The sequence below is a fragment of the Tiliqua scincoides genome, chromosome 6 (genome assembly GCF_035046505.1).
Source record: "Tiliqua scincoides isolate rTilSci1 chromosome 6, rTilSci1.hap2, whole genome shotgun sequence".
Lineage (NCBI taxonomy): Eukaryota > Metazoa > Chordata > Lepidosauria > Squamata > Scincidae > Tiliqua > Tiliqua scincoides.
In genome coordinates, this window is record NC_089826.1 from 50,508,628 (window position 1) to 50,528,182 (window position 19,555).

A 19,555-nucleotide genomic window follows, 5' to 3' on the forward strand; every position below is an offset into this window, starting at 1 on the left:
TTATAAAGTTTTAATTTGATTCTCTTATTGACACAGAAATAGAAACTACCAAAAGATTATGTTAGTCCTGCAATTAGGCTGCATTTCAAGTGTCAGTGACTACAATCCTGCACAGTGGCTGCTGAAATCCCATTGAAGTCAATAACAGGCAGTCTAGCAGTGTACAGAGTTGCAGCCTTTTCTTTTATGTACACTGGAATTCTAGTCCAAAACTATTGGACTAAGAGAGTCATTAAAATTAAATTTAAATTAAATTAAGGTTCAGGTTGTTGGGTACCTAATCAGGGCACTGTGAGAATTAGAGATTTACCCTGTGGCAGCATGCACAAAAAGGTGCAAAATGACTGTGCTTCCCATGCATGGAATTAGCAGGGCTAAAATAGGATGACTAATTTGCACTGCATATTCACGTTAATTGTTATTTTCTTTGCAATGCATTACATCACTAGCATCACATTTTTCTCAAGCTTTGCTGCAAAAGAGAAAATATAGCACTTTTTAATGTACTGGATGAACTATCACTTTAAAAGTTGCCTCTTTGCTCAGTTACCAGGGGCCACCTTAAAGACTGAAAAATGTATCCTGGCATGTTTTTGTGGGCCGGGGTCCACTTTGAGGCTGATGCACTAGTCTTTATGGGGCCACAAGACTCTTGATTTGTCAGCATTTGTAAGAATAAAGTAGCTATGGAAGAACAGTGTGGGCGTATAGCCCTATGGTGAGCTTTTTCCTTTATATATGTTGCTTAAACTCAGTTGATTTCAATGATACAAAATGGTTGCTGGTTCCACAAATTACTGTGTGCAAGAGAGGTTGATTTGTGTGAGCAGCGTAACATGCAAACAACCAACCTACATCAGGATTTTGTGAAATGAAAAATCTCTGTGGCCATTTTATTTCATTGGAAGAAACACTCCTGGCAGCACACAGAAGGTAGCATCTCTCTCTCTCTCTCTCTCTCTTTCTCTCTCTCATTCTTTCCAAAAGGTTACAGCTCAAATCTAGAGACTAGGCATGCAGATCTGTCCAAGGAAGACATGCCCTGAATTCAGCCCACCCTCCTTCCTACCTCCTATTCTCCAGTTACAGTGACATTTAGGTTCTGCTGCCGCATCACACAGGCCTGCTAAGGGCCCAATCCTATCCAACTTTCCAGTGCTGGTGCAGCCACAATGCCACCCTGAGGAAAGGGATCAAATGTTCCCTTACCTGAAGGAGGACTCAGTGACCGTTTCCCTATTGCACAATGCAGCACCTGCACCACTGGTACAGCTGCACCACCACTGGACAACTGGATAGGATTTGGCCCTGTGTTGACTACAGAACCCTATCTGAGGTATTCTAATCCAGCCAAGGGAACTAACACACAGAACATGTCATCTGTTCACAGTACTAGATCCAGGGAAGGATGCACACACAGAAGCCTGCTTTCATTCATTCACCTTTTTTAAAACGAGGGAACATGTGCTTTTGATTGATTCATAATGTCTTAAGCATGTGTGGTCAATAATTGCACTGTCAAAAGCCTTTCAGCATTATTATTTACAGTCATCGTTTTTTAAGACTCTTCCCCATCATTAGCATGACATTACCCTTGGTTTTTGAGCTGCAGAATGAGAAATGCCTGTTTCAGATTATTTCGTGAGTCTTCATTGGCTCCAGAATTATCTGTCATTCCCATTTTTTATTGGGAACATAATGACATTTCCTTTTTCATCTGGAAATAATTGACCTACACATGGAAACTGTTTTTGGCTCCTGAAAGTAGGGCTTTTCAAGCCAGCTATATCCCAGAATATACAGACCAGATGCAGTATCAGATTTGGTACAATCGTTACATAGAGCTGTAACTGCCAAGAAATTCATTCTATGAAGTCAATTTTTGTGTTGGACTGATCCAAGAAGCACCATATTGGCCTGGTTCTCCCATAACAAACATCTGTTTATTTCAATTGACTTTCCACTAGCTATTCCTAATTTAGTTATGTGCCCAGGTTTGATATAATTTTCTAAACTGGCCGGCAGCAGTTCACTGGCATTCCAGGCAGGGTCTTGCCCAGCCCTCCCGAACTATACCTAGGGCACCTGGCATCTAGGACCATGGCAGACACCCCCCCCCCCAAGTGTCTAACACAGAAGTACGTAATTGCAATGATGTGATGGCATTACTTCCAATTACATCCAGGTTTACAACATGTTTGAAGTGGTTGCAAGTCACTCTGAGGGGCCAGCAGCTTTTTTAGCTTTGTGGTCAGCCACTTAGAGTGGCTTGCAAATACTACAAGTGCCCGCGAAGGGGGGGGTACAGGAGAAGGTACTGCAGCAGTTGAGGGGGTGTCTTTGACTCTGCAATACCTTCTCCTGCACTCCCTTGCTCCTCTGTTAGCAAGGGGTGCAAGTTGGCATCCCCTGAAGGTGTGGTAGCCAGGGCAATGTACCCCTCTACCCTCCCTTAGCTCCACCACTGCCTGAGGTTGCCAGGGGTTGGATTTGAAGTCCTCTTCATGCCAAGCAGATGCTCTCCCACTAAGCCACAACCCTTCTCCTAGGGCCTATATATTCTATTAGATACACAATATGCCAAAAAGAAAAAGTGCTTTTGTATCATGGAAACACATTCGAGACCTTTTTTCACTCCACAGAACACAATGGATGTTTTTTTTTAAAATTTATTTCCCAAAAACAACTACAAACAAAAACACACAACACACAACACAAAAACCATCACTACACAAAAAAACCCAAAAAAACAAAGGGTGCAGGAAATCATATATCACCATCGTATATCACTAAAACTAATAAATCATTACATATCTTAATCAATTTCCTCTTCTAAACTTACCTCTCAATATCATTTTTCATCCATAATTCATATATCATATCAAATATAATATATATGTAATACAATCATCTAAATGCCCTATCGTATATTTCTAAAACTTCATTTTCAACCAAAGCATAAAAGGGTTTTTTCCATTACTCAATTTGTATCGGCCTTCATTATTGATCCAAAATTTCCGAAAGTCTGTCCATCTCCACCACATTCATCACTTTCTCTATTAATTCTGGATGGATCTGGATGAGGATCTGGATGGGGGCTAACAAGCTGAAATTAAATCCGGATAAGACAGAGGCTCTCCTGGTTCGGAAATCCTCGATGCAGGTGCTGGACTATCGGCTTGCGGTGAATGGGGTTGCACTCCCTCTGAAGGAGCAGGTCCGCAGCTTGGGGGTCCACCTGGACTCGCAGCTGCTCCTGGATTCCCAGGTGGCGGCTGTGGCAAGGGGGGCCTTCGCTCAGCTTCGGCTGGTGCGCCAGCTGCGGCCGTACTTGGATCATGCAGACCTGGCCACGGTGATCCATGCCTCGGTGACATCGAGATTAGATTACTGTAACGTGCTCTATGTGGGGCTGCCCTTGAAGACGGTTCGGAAACTGCAACTAGTGCAGAATGCGGCGGCCCGTGTGGTTACTGGAGATAGGCGGTTCGACTCTGTCAGTCCGCTTCTCCAGCGGCTGCACTGGCTGCCCATTCGTTTCCGGGCCCAATTCAAGGTGCTGGTATTGACCTTTAAAGCCCTATACTGCTCTGGACCAGGGTATCTTAGAGATCGCCTGCTCCCGTACAATCCGGCTCGCCCTCTCAGGTCATCAGAGAAGGCCTTTTTACAAGTGCCGCCGCCTAGGGAGGTACGTGGGGCGGCTGCAAGAAATAGGGCCTTCTCAGTAGTGGCACCAACGCTATGGAACTCCCTTCCCCTTGACTTAAGAATGGCTCCCTCTCTTGAGACCTTTCGGCAAGGCCTGAAGACCCTTCTGTTTAAACAGGCCTTCTGAGTTCTTGGCCTTTTAACATCTTTTTAACATCTTTTAATATTTTTACAGGCCTGATTCTTTTATGACTTGCTGCTGCTCTATGCTCTTTTTACCTATTTTTTTTACTCTGACTGCTGTTTTTAGTATGTGTTAATATGTTTTTATTTGTTTTTAAATTGTTTTTAATATGTTGTAAGCCGCCTTGAGTCCCTTCGGGGAGAAAGGCGGGGTAGAAATAAAGTTATTATTATTATTATTTTTAATTCATTTTTCATTGGTATTTTAAAATACTTCCAATTTCTAACACATAAAATCCTCACTACAATTAAAATCATAATAACCAGGTATACATCGTTTTCTTTATCTACAATATCTAAAATAATATAAAATTCGCTACTCTAGAAAGTTTCTTATTATGCTTCCAGATCTGTTCCCATTGATCTATTATGATATTATAATCTATATTTTGCGCCCATTTTATCATGCATTATTTTACTATTTCTTCTTGCATCTCAAAATCCAATAATCCATCTTTTAATGCGTATGTTTCTTTTGATCTCAATCTTTCTTTAACGTAAATGGCAACAGCTCTTTTTTTATCTGAAGCCACAAAAACTTCTCCTAATTTTTTATTCACCAACAATGCCCTATTCATTAGTCATCACACTTCTTTTTACTAGTCTTCCTCTCTTTTTGTCTTTTTTTTGTTGCTATTGGTGAGCGCCTCTTACTCGCTCCTCTAGGCTCTTCCCTCTCTGATTCATCTGTTGCTTCTAAGTCATCTGATTTCTTTTCATCCAACTCAATTTCTGGTCTATATTCTTCTAATTCTTTTCTTCTCGATTTCTCTTCCTCCTTTTCTTCCTTGCTTATCTCGTCTTTCATCACTGTACTCAAGAAGTTTTCTGCTTTCATTGTTGAATTTATATTATATCTCTGTGTCTGATATTGAAAAACATACCTTCCGGAGAAAGCCATCTGTATGGTATTTGCTTTTCTCTTAAAAATTTTGTCAGGTTTTCATATTCTTTTCTCTTCTTCCTCACTCTCCATGGAACATGTCTCAAAATGTTGATTTTGTTATCATCCACCGTCCATTTCTTTTCCTGTGAGGCCTTCAGTAATTTATCTCTGTAAAAGGTTCTGATGAATTTCACATGGATTTCTCTTGGTAATTCATGTTTTCTCAGATAGGAAGTGCTCACTCTGCTCACTGAGTCCAATTCTTTAGATATCTCCTCCATCAGTGTATCAATCCATTCTGATATTAATCTGACAATCTGTCGCAATGTATCTTCTCCTTTCTCCTCTGGTATATTTTGTATCCTCACCACTCAAGCTGCACTATCCATCTGAATTTCCATTAACGTTGTCTGGGCAGGAGGTCTGGTCTAGAGGGTAGAGTCTCCATTTGCCTGAAGATAACATTCACAAGGTCGCCAGTTTGAGGCCACTGGCACCGTGCGACCTTGAAGCAGCTGACAAGCTGAGCCGAGTTATTCCATCTGCTCTGAGCGTGGGAGGATGGAGGCCAGGATGGAGGCCAGATCAGAACGTAACATCTGAATTGTTGTGGCTCTTGAAAGATAGAGCCTTCTTTCAATTGTAAAAATCCCTACGGGGATTTAAATAAGCCTGCCGATGTAAACCGCCTTGAATAAAGTCTTGAATAAAGACAAAGAAAGGCGGTATATAAATACCTTTATTATTATTATTATTATTATTATTATTATTATTATTATTATTATTATTATTGTCTTTGCATTGTGCTGATATTCTTCTATCTCCGATATTTTAGCTTGATCTTTTCTTATTTTTTGTCCCAATCTCTTAGTCTTTTGTTTATTTTCTTCTGATGTAATTTTCACCTCCATAAGTTGTCCAGTAAGATCTTCTAATCATTTAGTTAAAGCATCCACACTAGCTTGAGTTTGTACAGATTGGTTTGTAAGTTACTCTACCATTGCCAACAATTTTGCTATGTTGTCTTACACAGTCTGTTTCCAGTCTTTCCTTTTCGGTTCCTCTTGTGCTAATTTTCCAAGTCCCGTCTCCGATGCTGGCGAGCCTTGGACTTTCACTGTTTTGCCCGCCATCTTCGTTCTTCCTTCTGCTCACAATGTTCTTTAAGGCCACTAGATGTCCTCAGCATATTATCTTCCTTGCTTCAATTATAAACACAAATCCAGTTCTTGCAATATCTTTTAAAATTCACTAGATGTCACTAGCTGTTACTGGTGAACTGTTTTATTTATATTTCTCTTATCTTATTTATACTTGTAGCCTTGGCAACACCATTCCTCCGTCCGAAAGAATGTCAAAACATCCAGCCGCTCCTTCAGGCACTCCCAAACAATAGTAACAAACCAAGGCAATAAACACTCCAATACACAAACTTTCCAAGGACAATTAATTTGTAATCCACCGAAATTCAAAGTTGTAAAGTTGTAATTATATTTTCATATATCCATAGCAAGCTTGGTAAATCTCCTCTACGATTTCTCCTCACACCGATATATAGCTGGGGGGGGGGAGAACCTTCCCCCCCTTCTCACGGCAAGAAAACAAATCAGGCAATCAAATTATTCAGTCCACGCCAGGCATACACAAATGGAATAACACTTACTTAAGTCTTTCAGTGTCTTTCCCTGCTGGGGCCTTCAGCTTGATTCAGCATGAATTCTTCACCATTGCTGCCAAGATGGCGGAATCTCCTGGGCAAGCCCGCCTGGCCAGGCCTTATCTCCTCAGGGATCAGCCATCACATGGAGGAGTTTGTCTCTCCTGACAAACAATCCCCAGGTCTCCTCAGATCCGAAGTTTTTGGGAAAAAACAGAGTGCCTTTCAAGAGCTCGGGAAAGGCATGTCTGTTCGGCTGCTGGCTGGCCCTCCCCCCCCCAACACAATGGATGTTAACCTCCATGTCTGATTGACATTGCAGGTATGCAGGACTTCAATTACCTCAGCAGCAACTGCTTTGAAATCACTGTGGAGCTTAGCTGTGAAAAATTCCCTCCCGAGGAAACTCTGAAGAGCTATTGGGAGGACAACAAGAATTCACTTGTCAACTATATTGAACAGGTAAAGGAAAATAAGTTTGTCTTTGGCAAAGGCCAACCATGAAGGGGATAAGCATATTTGAGGAAACATCAATACCTGCTTTGACTTTTCCTGTCTTCAGTCCATAACTGAACATTGTGTTTATCTGCACCCTATGTTCTCACCTTTGCTTCTAATTGCATCATGATCAACTTTCAGAAATAAGCTGCCTCAGGCCACAACAGTGAATCTGACTGCATTAGGCTGTCTTTTTACAGGAGAGCTTAACCACAAAAGAACAACAGGGAAACCTCACTACGTGGTAGCGTTTTTTCTCTCCAAAAAATGATGGCATTAATTCACCCTTGGAAAAGTCAGAATGCAGTACTGAACAGATTGTGTTAAAACCACACTGAATAGTTTAATTCTGTTTGTAGAAGAATTCTCAAGTTGATAACTTCTTAGCCAAGATCACTAGTTTTCTGCATGACCAAAATTGTGTTGGGTGTGATTGATGTGAATCTCACTAGTGCTGGAACCAGATTGCTGGAGGCTGTGAGGCCAAACCCTGCACTGGTTCCCCTTAGCTTCTTGGGCCCCACATGTTCATTCCACCCTCCCCACTGGTTACAGTTCCTTCCACCCTCTCCACTGGCTAATGGGAACATCTTCTAGAAGCCCCATGATGATGCAGGGGCTTCTTGGGGATGCTTCCATGTGTAGTTGAAGCTGCTGAGCACAATGGTGTCCAAATTTCTCAGCTAACTCACACCACCGCTACCATTAGTACTGGAGATGTTCAGTGGTCAGCCTGGCTTGATGGACCCTCTGCTGGGCATGGATCTTTGATCAGTGCCTGGCAGCAGCCCTGACTCTCACGCCTGGTATCAACGACCAAAGGCCTAGTTTGAGTCTTATGATTGTCAATGTTTTCTGTTTTCTTATTGAAAAGAAACTCCTTATGGAAAGATTTGGGGTCTTTCGTGGTTTGCAGTCTAACCCCAAATGAGGAGAGATTCTGGAGCAGGTGATTGCCTGGTACTATGATGCTAGGAAAACTAGGGAAAAATAAAAACAGTTATTTAGGATTCACTTTTTGTAGGAAAAAAAATGCCAGTGTGTGCCAAACAAAATCTTTCCAGTGACTGTCAGCCCGTAAAGCCTGTGTGATTTTATGTAAGAGGAAAAGCAGGACACTGCAGGCTTTCACCCTTTGGTACAAGAGAGCATTGTTAACTGTCAGAAGCTGTTTCACATATGGTTACCTTTCCAAAAACGCTCAGCTAATAAGGTCTAGTTGCAGAGAACTTATGAAACCAAATGCATTCACAAAGTCTTATGTAGCTTTGCTACTGCAAAGTTGCTTGCTGGTTTCCTGAGTGTAGAAGCTTTCAGGTGGAGGAGAAATCCCCCCCATCCTATTCTGACAGTCTCAACATTTCTAGCACTAACACAAAGCCTTGGATGCACCAGTGTTCTTATAGTGCTTTTTGCAAATTGGCTGTCCCCTCCATTTCCATGGTAGTGCACAAGAACACACCTGTGGGTGTGCTACCTATACCAAAAGAAGGTGGGAATCCTCTCTGTGTCTAGTGGAGAAGTGGTCTTCAGCTTGCCATGAGATGGGACCCACCCCAAACCCCAGCCTGCAACATGTGATCCACCTTCAAGAGCCCAGGATGTCTTCACAAAAAGGCTATGCAGCACAAGCTGTAAAATTGGGGAACTCCTGGAAATTGGGGAGGGGGTTCTTCCTGTATTGCAAATGCTGATAGTAATATTGTAAGGTAATATATTTTCAGATCCACCGAGGGGCAAAGGGATTTGTTAGAGATCTTCAGGGCAATCCCATTGCTAATGCTACCATTTCTGTGGAGGGAATAAACCATGATATTACATCAGGTAAGAATTTCAAATTTGGCACATTAAACAGATGGCAAAGATGGTAATTTAATGTGGCCTCAAAAAAAAAAAAATATTTCCAAACTGTAGTCTTGTCAGATTTCTAATATTTATATGTATTTAGTTATTTCTTTTCTGGGTGTTATTAGTCAAGTGGGAAAGGACTGGTGCATCCTTTGAGAGCGTCCTCTTGGAGTATGAGGGAATAGGGCATAAAGGGGGATCTAAATTGGAACCATGGCAGGGGCAAATTAAAGCAGCCCCCAATGCTGTGGTCCTAATCTGAATTGATACACACGCCTTTCACAGACTATTTTTGTTTAAAAACAAGCATGGAAGGCTCCAATGACACCCTTACATGTCATTGCAGTCTTGACCCTAAAGGAAACATGGAAAGATCATATTAGCATGCACTGATGCAACTGTGCCAATAGGGCATGTGCTGCATCCTATGGTGGGTGTGGTCAGTCATGGAGGCATCTTCAAGGTAAGGAAGTGTTTGTCCCCTTACCTCGAGGTTGCATTGCAGCTGCATCATTGCAGCTGCATCAGTGCTGGAATGTTGATTAGGGCCCACAGAGTTTGATTCAAGCTCCTTTAAGGCCTGAGTTCCTATGTAGGCAGAATGCCTGGAAGACCCCTGTGATCGAACTGCGCTAGCCCTCCCCCAATGATGCATTCTCAAAAGCCTTCTCCTGCCTTTCTCAAGTGACAGATCAGGAGAGAGATCTTGGGGTGGTGGTGGACAGGTCGATGAAAGTGTCGACCCAATGTGCGGCGGCAGTGAAGAAGGCCAATTCTATGCTTGGGATCATTAGGAAGGGTATTGAGAACAAAACGGCTAGTATTATTATGCCGTTGTACAAATCTATGGTAAGGCCACACCTGGAGTATTGCGTCCAGTTCTGGTCGCCGCATCTCAAAAAAGACATAGTGGAAATGGAAAAGGTGCAAAAGAGAGCAACTAAGATGATTACGGGACAGGGACACCTTCCTTATGAGGAAAGGCTACGGCGTTTGGGCCTCTTCAGCCTAGAAAAGAGACGCCTGAGGGGGGACATGATTGAGACATACAAAATTATGCAGGGGATGGACAGAGTGGATAGGGAGATGCTCTTTACACTCTCACATAATACCAGAACCAGGGGACATCCACTAAAATTGAGTGTTGGGCGGGTTAGGACAGACAAAAGAAAATATTTCTTTACTCAGCGTGTGGTCGGTCTGTGGAACTCCTTGCCACAGGATGTGGTGCTGGCGTCTAGCCTAGACGCCTTTAAAAGGGGATTGGACAAGTTTCTGGAGGAAAAATCCATTACGGAGCACAAGCCATGATGTGTATGCACAACCTCCTGATTTTAGAAATGGGTTATGTCAGAATGCCAGATGCAAGGGAGGGCACCAGGATGAGGTCTCTTGTTATCTGGTGTGCTCCCTGGGGCATTTGGTGGGCCGCTGTGAGATACAGGAAGCTGGACTAGATGGGCCTATGGCCTGATCCAGTGGGGCTGTTCTTATGTTCTTATGTTCAATGTCTGTTGCTATAGACAATGTATGTACTAGCATTTGAATACAGCTAGATTCCTAACTCATACAACACAAAGTATACTCTGAAATGCTTTCAGAAATGGTAGTATGTTTCTTTTTTCAGCTAAGGATGGTGATTACTGGAGATTGCTTGTACCTGGAAATTATAAAATCACAGCTTCAGCACCAGGTTATCTAGCAACAACTAAAAAAGTGGCTGTTCCATCCAGTCCAGCTATTAGGGTAAGTACCTCCCAGTTTCCATCACCCTATATCACACAACTTTTTGTTGTTGGTCAGTTGTGGTTGTGTGATACAGTGTGTTCCAGACATACTGGCTCTGTGTGATATCCCTGGATCAAATATTTAAAATAATATCAAATATCAAATATTTAAAATAATATTCCTAGTTAAAATGTAGAAACCAAATGTACATGCAGTGTATCTATTGGAATGGCTCCAGCTTTGATAGCCAACAAATCTATTATAGGTCCTCATGGCCCTATCCAGTTAAATATGTGTTGTAACTACAGAAAATTAGTCATGAATTCTACAGAAATGCATGGTATTTAAGATAGGCACAACTAACTTGTCTCACAGCCCAATCCTATGCATGTCTTCTCAGAAGTAAGTTCCACTGAATTCAATGGGGTTTGCTCCCAGGAAAGTTTGTATAGGATTGTAGCCTCAGTGATTAAATAGTACTTTGACATGGCTTTCTTTGGAGGCAAACCCTTATCTGATTTGAATTTGTGGAACTCAAGGCACTGTGCGGATAACTCCCAAATGGTCTCCCATTCATGTGCTGACCAGACACAGCCCAACTTAGCCTGGGAGACCTACGCCTTCAGGCTGTGTCCTGGGACATTGCTTGATCACTACCAGGACTGAAACAAGAAAACCATAAGTCAGTTCCAAGTAATGCATGGTTTATGCGTTTATATCAGGTTTATCTTATGTACTCTGATCACAAAGTGCTGAGCCATAAACTCAGGCTCAGGCTTATCGCATGTATCTTATCTGCAGTGCAATCTTCTGCATGTTACCTAGAAGAAAGTCACATTATGTTCTCTTGGGCTTATTCCTAGGGAAGACCTGTACACACTCACCTGGAAGTAAGTTCCACTGAAATTATTTGGACTTACTTCTAAGTAGACAGGTATAGCATTGCTCTGCAAGTCCCTTACTGCAAGTAACATTAAAGATGTTTTCAATGAATTACACTCTCATGGTGTGATTTGCAAGGTTAACTTCATTTCCGTTTGCCACTGAAATTGAGAACTCATCAAGAAATACGATGGGCCCTTGGTATCTGTGGGGGATCGGTTCCATGACCTCCCATGGATACTGAAATCCGTGGATAGTGAAATTCGCAGTGGGCCAGGGTCACAGTGCCACAGAGACTCACCTGGGGCTGTGCCAGGCCGTCTGGCCTCTCAGCATCTTCAGAAGGCCTCCCAGATGTGAACAGAAGCTACTTCCAGACATCTTTGGGAGGTGTTCTGAGGCCAGAGAAGGACCATTGAATGGGCCTTCTCCAACCTCAGAACATCTCCTGGATGCAACTGGAAGTTGCAGACATGAACTGGACGTGGCTTCTTTCCATGTTCAGGATGTCTTCTGAGGCTGGCAAAGGCCTGTGACCCACTCCATGGATCTTCTCCAGCCTCAGAACACCTCCTGGACATGTCCAGAAGCCGGCTCACGATAAGGAGGGCCCACTGTACACAGGGGATTTTTTTAAAAAGAGTTTGAGAGCCAAGGCCTACGCATGTTTATTAAAAATTATGCCCCATTGTTGTCAATGGGACTTATTCCCAGATAAGCGTGGGTAGCATTGCAGCATATAACATATGTTGTGAAAATAGCCTCAATACATTCAGTAACAGTGGAAAATCTCTTCCATTAACTTACTAATTCAGATCCAGATTTGGGAAGCAGTTATTGCTCAGTGGACAGGTGCATGCTTGTACGCAGAAGGTCCTAGATATGGTCACAGGCATTCATAGGTAGCAGTAGCATAGCTACAGGGGGCACAACTTTAAGTTTTACAGGGTGCATCAACACAAGCTGTTAGCTCCCCCCCCCCCCCCATTGCCTTCAGATCCATTCCAGGTGATGATAGCAAAGCAGAGGAGATGCATCCGGACCAGTGATCTAATTCTGTAGAAGGCAGCTCCATATTTTGTATAGCTATTCAAAGATGTTTTTACAATGAAGGTTCTTTGCTTTCAGTGTGCCTGAAAGTCCTGATTATGTTTGTTTTTCTTACCTAGGTTGATTTTGATTTGGAATCCTTGTCTGAAAGAAAAGAAGAGGAAAGGGAAGAGTTAATGGAATGGTGGAAGATGATGTCGGAAACATTGAATTTTTAAGCAGAAGCTCTGAATTGACAGCTTTTAATCTATTATGTGTTGACTTAGTATAATGTACTGTGGAAAGTCCCTATATTTTAGATTTTGTGTAGTTCGCAATATTTAACCAGGTTTTTTTGAGTAATTTTTTAAAAAATCAATAACCTGCTCTACATAAAAATGAATTGCTAGATACTTTCATCTCATCGCTCATGATCCTAAATACCCACCATGGGAGAAGAATATCTGAATGGATGTCTCATCCTCCTAACTCAAATACAAACTTGTGTGTTTTGCTTACAAATCTTCAATGTGTAGGTTCAGCACGTTATAAAACACAAAAACCTATAGGAATTAGCAGTCTCTTGCAGACATTGTCCCAAACATTTGGTAATGCAGATGAAGAGATGTTTGTAATGTCTTACAAAATAATGACACTGAAAAATGTATGCAGTGAGAACTTGGTGTTGTAATACTTTACTACAATTAAAGTTTGTTTACATCTCTATGGAAGAATCATGTAAAATAAGAGTCGGAAATACCTGGTTTCATCTGTTCACCTGGAAGGAACTTTTTTGTTTCCTGGTTCTGGCTAATAATATTCTGCAGCAACTTGGTGACCAGATTAAAAGTTCTGGATGGATAAAGAAGAATCATACTGTGGGCAAATGTTTCTTACTAGCTTTTCTGTCCTTGTAGGGTGTTCTGCTGTCCAGTTTGTCAGTAATTACTTATGTGTGTACTAAGTAGACATGAGTTGCATGAGGAGGTTCCATTCTAGTTTGCATGAGGAGCAAAATGTTCAGTCAAAAGCTACCTGGCCCCATTATATTTTGAAAAACAAACTGGAATGTCAAAGTGTGCTATGTGCTTCTCAAGTTCTCATCCTAAACAGGTTTGCTGAGAAGCACATTGTGCGAAACTGAGTGGTACTTGCTTCTTAGTCATTGTGCAAGGAATTGAGATATTAATTGAATACTAGGTAGGAGTAAGTGAGATTTCCAGGTTGTTTCCATGCAAATGGGTTGCAAGTGATCAGCTCAAGAGCTGTGGGCAATCCCTATTTCAGTCAGTGCTAGTCTACACACACCAGCAGCACTAGCATGGGTAACAAGCTATTTTATGCAAAGAGCAATGATAGCTCAATATATGTGCAAAAAGCCCACTGAGGACCAAATCCTATCCAATTTTCCAGTGCCAATGGGCGTGCACTGCATCCTGTGTGGGGAGGCTCCCTCAAGGTATGGGAACATTTGTTCCCTTACCTTGAGGCTGCATTGCGGCTGCACTGGTGCTGGAAGGTTGGATAGGATTGGGCCCCAATTCCACTATTAGATTTCCTATTACACTTTTTGTTAGCCTACTACCATTGTGATCAGAACATCTGGAAGCACCCTTTGTGAAACAAATGTAAAATATTGGGCTAGGCTTCAAATCCTAAGGAACCTCTTCCTGTAGAAAGAGAGAATAGTGACCAAACTGGACTTCAATTTATTTTTAAAACCTGTATGACAGCAAAAAAAAAAAAAAAAAAGTTTTGCATCATAAAGTCATTTCACTCCCTAAACTTCTAGAAATTGGTTTCTAGAAATTTTGCTTGCATCAACACAAACATGTCTATATCCACACATCTCATGATGAAGCAGCCCAAAGGCACTTTAATCATGAAGCTAACATTAGAGGTCAGTCAAAAGCTACCTGGTACCTGGTTCAGTACAAGCTACCTGTGAGAAATTGTGGATGTTTATTGCAGAAGATACTGACAATTGGTAAGTGGCCACAAGGATTGTTTCAAAGCTCTTAAGTCACTGGGCTTCACCATACAAATCTTCCCAATTTGAATCTACGATGGATAATGCAGTTATATAGGGCAGTTACTGTCATGCATTCAGTTTTGCTGTGCAGTAGATTCTGTGGCAAATGGTGGTGCAGACTTGTGTCCTGCTGAATTTTCACATGGATTTCTAGTTCAGCTTGGAGCCTGTGTATATTCGTATCTCCTCGTGTAGCTGTGATAAAACATAACTGTCCCACAAATAATCTCTTTGGTTTTTATTGGTGTATGCTTGCTGCTAACTATACAGAAAGAATTATAAAGCAGTAGACTGCATCACTCTTGGAATCACTGCAGCACAAGGAGGGAGCAGTAGCTCAATGGCTGAACATCGACTTTGCATGTCATAGGTTCTATGGCATCTCCTCTTAAAGGTTCTTAGTCTGGCAAAGATCTGCCTGTGACCCTGGAGAGACACCATGAATCAGAGTAGCACTGGGCTGAGTTAACCAATAGCTGCACTTAGTAAAAAGTAGCTCCATGTGTTCTACTAAATAAACATTTTGAAGAACCACTTAAGTAGGACCTAGAATTTTTAAAAAAATGTATTGCTAAAATAAGCAATATTGTAAAATGGTTTATGGTGCAAGGAATTCAATGTCATGTTGTAGAGTTATTTGACTGAAAAAGGCACACACTGGACTCGTATAAAATAAAAAGAAAGGTCTATTTAAGATGATTGGATGAAAAACAGTCCTTTCACATATCACTAAATATGCAGTATATCTAGGAATTGGTTCTTTCTCTTTATTCTTGTCACAGTTTTTAAGAGTCAAACTAGGTGAGCTATGAGATGTGTAAGTGCCCCCTTTGTGTGTGTATGTGTGTGTATGTGTGTTAAAATACACTGCAAGCAGTCTTCAAGATTTTGTCCCCGCTGTGGTTCCATTTCCAGTTGTCTTTTAATTGACAAAATCCCAGCATTCAGAACTGGGGTGGAAAGAGAGTTGAGGCACCCCATCTCCTATGCCACTCTGGGGATTCAAGAGACCTCCCAGGGAGGTTGTGGCTGGTACCCAGCAAGTTGGGCCTCTTTGCCTCCCTCAGCTTCTTTCCCCTAGTTTCCCCATCATAAGCAAGCAGTTTCTTTGGTAGCATCCCCACCAGCTCCCCTTCCTGCCTTTTCCTTGCTCTCCCATGTGTTCGTTCTGAGTGCTTGTTTGTGTCAGTTGAGGCAAGCCCAGATAAGGGCCTGCTCAGCTTGCCTTCAGGCCTGAAAATATCCCAGCTGCTGATCTCACTGTGAGTCAGCTACCCAGGTAAGTCCATGGCTGGACACACTTTTAATTGAGGGTCTTTTCCTCAGTAAGAATGGTGTGTGGGAGTGGGGCACAGTCAGAATCCAAACTGTGGTAGTGGCAAGGTACCAAGGTCCCCTTTATCGTCCTGCCATAAGTTTATCCCATTTTGATCACCTAGTGAACTAAAACAAAGACACAAATATGCATTGCAGCGTCACATCTAGTTTCATATTTCAGGGTCGTATCTAAACTCTAAGAGTAGCCCACAGCACCTGTTTGGCTACACCATCTTAAATTGTGTCCCTTTCACAAGGATGGGTAGAAGGACCTGTTTGGTAGCTTCTCAACAGTAACAAACTCCTTTCCCCTGAAGTCTCCCAAAGCCCCAGGCATTTTTTGGCATTTTTAATGGCAAGCTTTAGGTTACAAAATTCTATACTTTCTGTAATGATTTTATTATGCTTTCAAGCAGGGCCTAGGAAAGAAGGTAAAGGGGGCCCAGAAGTCAAAGGAGGAGGCCCAGAAAGTTCCTCGAATCATTTTCCTATCTCACCCAAACTCACTACCTATGCATGATGCTGGGGGCATGCAGTGGCAACTGTTGCTGCAAGCCATATACACCCAGCCCAGAAATGCATCCATCACCCTCCTTAACACAGTGTCAGGTCTGGGAGTAAACTGGCCTGCTCTTTGGCTTGTGGATCTGATAACCACGAAGAAGTATATTGGGGCTCAGGGGCACAGCTGCAAGGCTACAACTGCTGCAGAAGTACGTTTTGGTGCACGCAGGACACTGTCCATTCTAGTGTGAGCCTAAATACATTGATGCTAATTTTTGGCAATGATTTTCTAAATTTCAAAGATTTTAAAGAGACTTAGGAGTATGTTTGGTTTTTTCATATTACTTTATCTAGCTGCGAATGCCACATTGTTGGGTAGACCTGGGTTCTGCATCAAGAAGACTGGTAGACCAGGGCTCCAAACACTATTCTGGCTGTCAGCACCCTCCCCCTGCCCTATTTTGCCCCCCCCCTTCTGCCTTCCCCCATTATGCCCTTCCCCTTTGGGAAGGGGCCCAAAAGAAATTCTGTACCCCCTGATAAAACTCTTCTCAGAGGCCCTGCTTTCAAGCCCATGTGACTGACAGACTTGAAATCCCATTTTGTGCCCTGGCCAATAGTTAGTTGGTTAGTTGGCAACCTTCAGTCTCGAAAGACTATGGTATCACGCTCTGGAAGGTGGTTCTGGAACAGCATCTAGTGTGGTTGAAAAGGCCGATTCGGGAGTGACAATCCCTTCCACACTGGGAGCAAGTGCAGTCTGTCCCCCTGGCCAATGTAACCCAGTGAATGGAGAGATGAACTTATTCCGCCTGGTTTAAAATCTGAATTCAATCACAATTCAGCATGTCATCATCTTTCTGTTTCAGACTGTTGTGATGATTGATGAGATATGCTCATAGCTTTGTGCTGCACTTATTTAATAGCAATAACTAAAGAACGAACGAACGAACTAAAGCTTCCATCTGCAACCTATTTATGCTGGAGCAGTTCTGCTAAAGCCATTGTGGTCATTCCAACCCAAATGGTTTGTGGATTACTGTATAATTCCCTCAAAGTTATGTCCTGCCAAATTTGTCTGATGCTTAACAAAAGGCATCCTGATCCAACTCTGGTTTCATTTTGAAAAGGTATTTATATGTTGTTATGCACTAGAGATGGGAATGTACATTTGCATGTTCATCAGATTTACTTTTGTGATTCCTGACCCAGAAAGTGATACATATTCAGGAGGCTGTTTACTCATGTGGATCTCTTTAGTTGGCCTCGAGTAGCTGAATAACTTTGGAATAATAAATAATTTGGAAATCATCTTACTTAACATTTGAATTACAACAGAGGCAACAAATACAATCAACAAAAACAGGCAAAACACACACACTGTACCATATTGATGAGCTTTTAATTAAGTTCATACCATCAATCCACAAACTTAATTGCTCAAATGGCAACATATATGAGTGGTCTAACAGTGGAAAGTTAGATAAAGTGTATTCCCAGAAATATCAGTGGCAGTTTTGTGCGTAGGTCATGACTTGGTCCAGGAAATTATCTGAAGACAAGGTAGCCACCTTGCTGAAGATATGCAGTTCTGGATTTGGTCAGTGCCTGAATGAGAGACATCCTGGCAGTGGCAGACCTCCCCTTGAGGCACCCTGGGGCAAAGTGCCATGAAGCCGACTCTCCTGCATGAAGCCACCCCCCCCCCCCACTCATCTGGATTGCCACAGAGCCTCGAGCAGGACCAACGGGAGAAGCCGTCTGTGGCTTCCCCATGGTCTTAAACTGTGCTTCAGGAAATCCGGAAGCAATCTCTGACTGCGTCAGAAGCCTCATTAGGGCTTCCCGCACAGTCTTGGAGGTGTGCGAGCTCCGCACTCGGGGCTTTTGCTCCATTCTCCCTATGGGAGGTCCGCTGCAGCATCCTGGAAACGCTATCTAGGTCTCTTGTCCTTCAAATGACTCCAGCCTTGCTGCCCCTTTTGCTTGGAACTGCCTCCTGGAGGGATGTTTCCTCTGTCACTTCAATTCACCTTTTGGCACCATGCCTTATGCTACAATCCTACATGCACTCTCCAGGGAATAAGCATTCCTGAACACAATGGGGATTGCTTCGGAGCCATCATACACAGGTTTGTGCTGTGTGTGCCTTTCCTTCTGTAATTAAACTAAAGTAGGTACAACAGAAACAATCATGCTTCCACTGTTCTCCTGAGATTCTTGGAGTGCCTTCAAGACCATCAGGATGGCAACTCCTTGCTGAGGGTCAGCCACTAAAGTTTGCCTCTCTAGGGCAGAGGTCTCCAAACTCTGGCCCGGCGGCCAGATGCAGCCCGCAGCAAGTCTCTATCTGGTCGGTGGCCAGCCTCTTGTCACCTGAAAGCCTCTGGCCCACTTGACTGAACATGACCAGAGCTGTGCTCTGATTGCATCTAAAGGGTGTTCTGAGGGCTGGAGCAGCTGGGTGAATGATCCCACACATTCATTTAGTCATTCATCTAAGTTACATCTCTATTTATTTAAATTTTATATTTAAATTTTTTTCCTGCCCTCAGCATTGCGCCAGATATTTCATGCGGCCTTCAGGCCAAAAAGTTTGGAGACCCCTGCTCTAGGGGAAGGAGCTGCCTTCCCTTCCCAGAACAGCCCTGTCTAGTGCGCAGAGCAGTAGGATCTTTACAGAACTCCTCAGAGCAATGGCATCACTAGAGGGTGTGTGTGTGGGGGGGTGCGGGTTACTTAGGGTGACGTGCCCGGGGGGGGGGTGTGAAACCATTATTGGCCAACATTTTTGATAGCTTGGTATTATACAATCAAATACAAATACAATCATGTTATATATCAGTTGATGTGTAATTTCATGTGGAATGCAATGAAACAAAACGTGTTTAAATATTTCTATTCTAGCAAAAGTTACAGCCAAAAAACTAGCAGGGTGGGGCGCTGGTGTACCACCATGCGCACTGCATGCCCACCATGCCCACCATGCCCACTGACCGGAGAGTTACCCTGCCCACTGCATGGGAGGAGGTCCATCATGGGGGTGATGCGCTGGCCTCCCACACTACAAACCCTACTGATTCCACAGCCTCAGAGCCCCTTACTGGGTTTACACCACTTGTTCTTCTCCCCTTTCCGGTTCTAGTTAAGAACTTACTTCAACTTAACTGGAGGGGAGAGGAAAGGGGTTCCAAGTCACAGCAGATGTCTTGGGCAGGGAGTGGATTGCTCAACGGTGCATCAGCACCAGAAGAAATTGAACCACTGCTGCTCCCTCCCC

At 42.9% G+C, this 19,555-nt stretch overlaps 1 protein-coding gene across 1 annotated transcript in view; it reads left to right on the plus strand.

Moving 5' to 3' along the window:
- CPE (carboxypeptidase E) overlaps positions 1–14,614 on the plus strand; it is an 87,527-nt gene extending 72,913 nt beyond the window's left edge. The window contains exons 6-9 of the mRNA XM_066631905.1: positions 6,760–6,899; positions 8,660–8,759; positions 10,411–10,529; positions 12,563–14,614. Coding sequence (XP_066488002.1) covers positions 6,760–6,899; positions 8,660–8,759; positions 10,411–10,529; positions 12,563–12,661 — 458 coding nt within the window. The 3' untranslated portion in view covers positions 12,662–14,614. The remainder of the gene's footprint in view (positions 1–6,759; positions 6,900–8,659; positions 8,760–10,410; positions 10,530–12,562) is intronic.
- Positions 14,615–19,555: the final 4,941 nt, after the last annotated feature.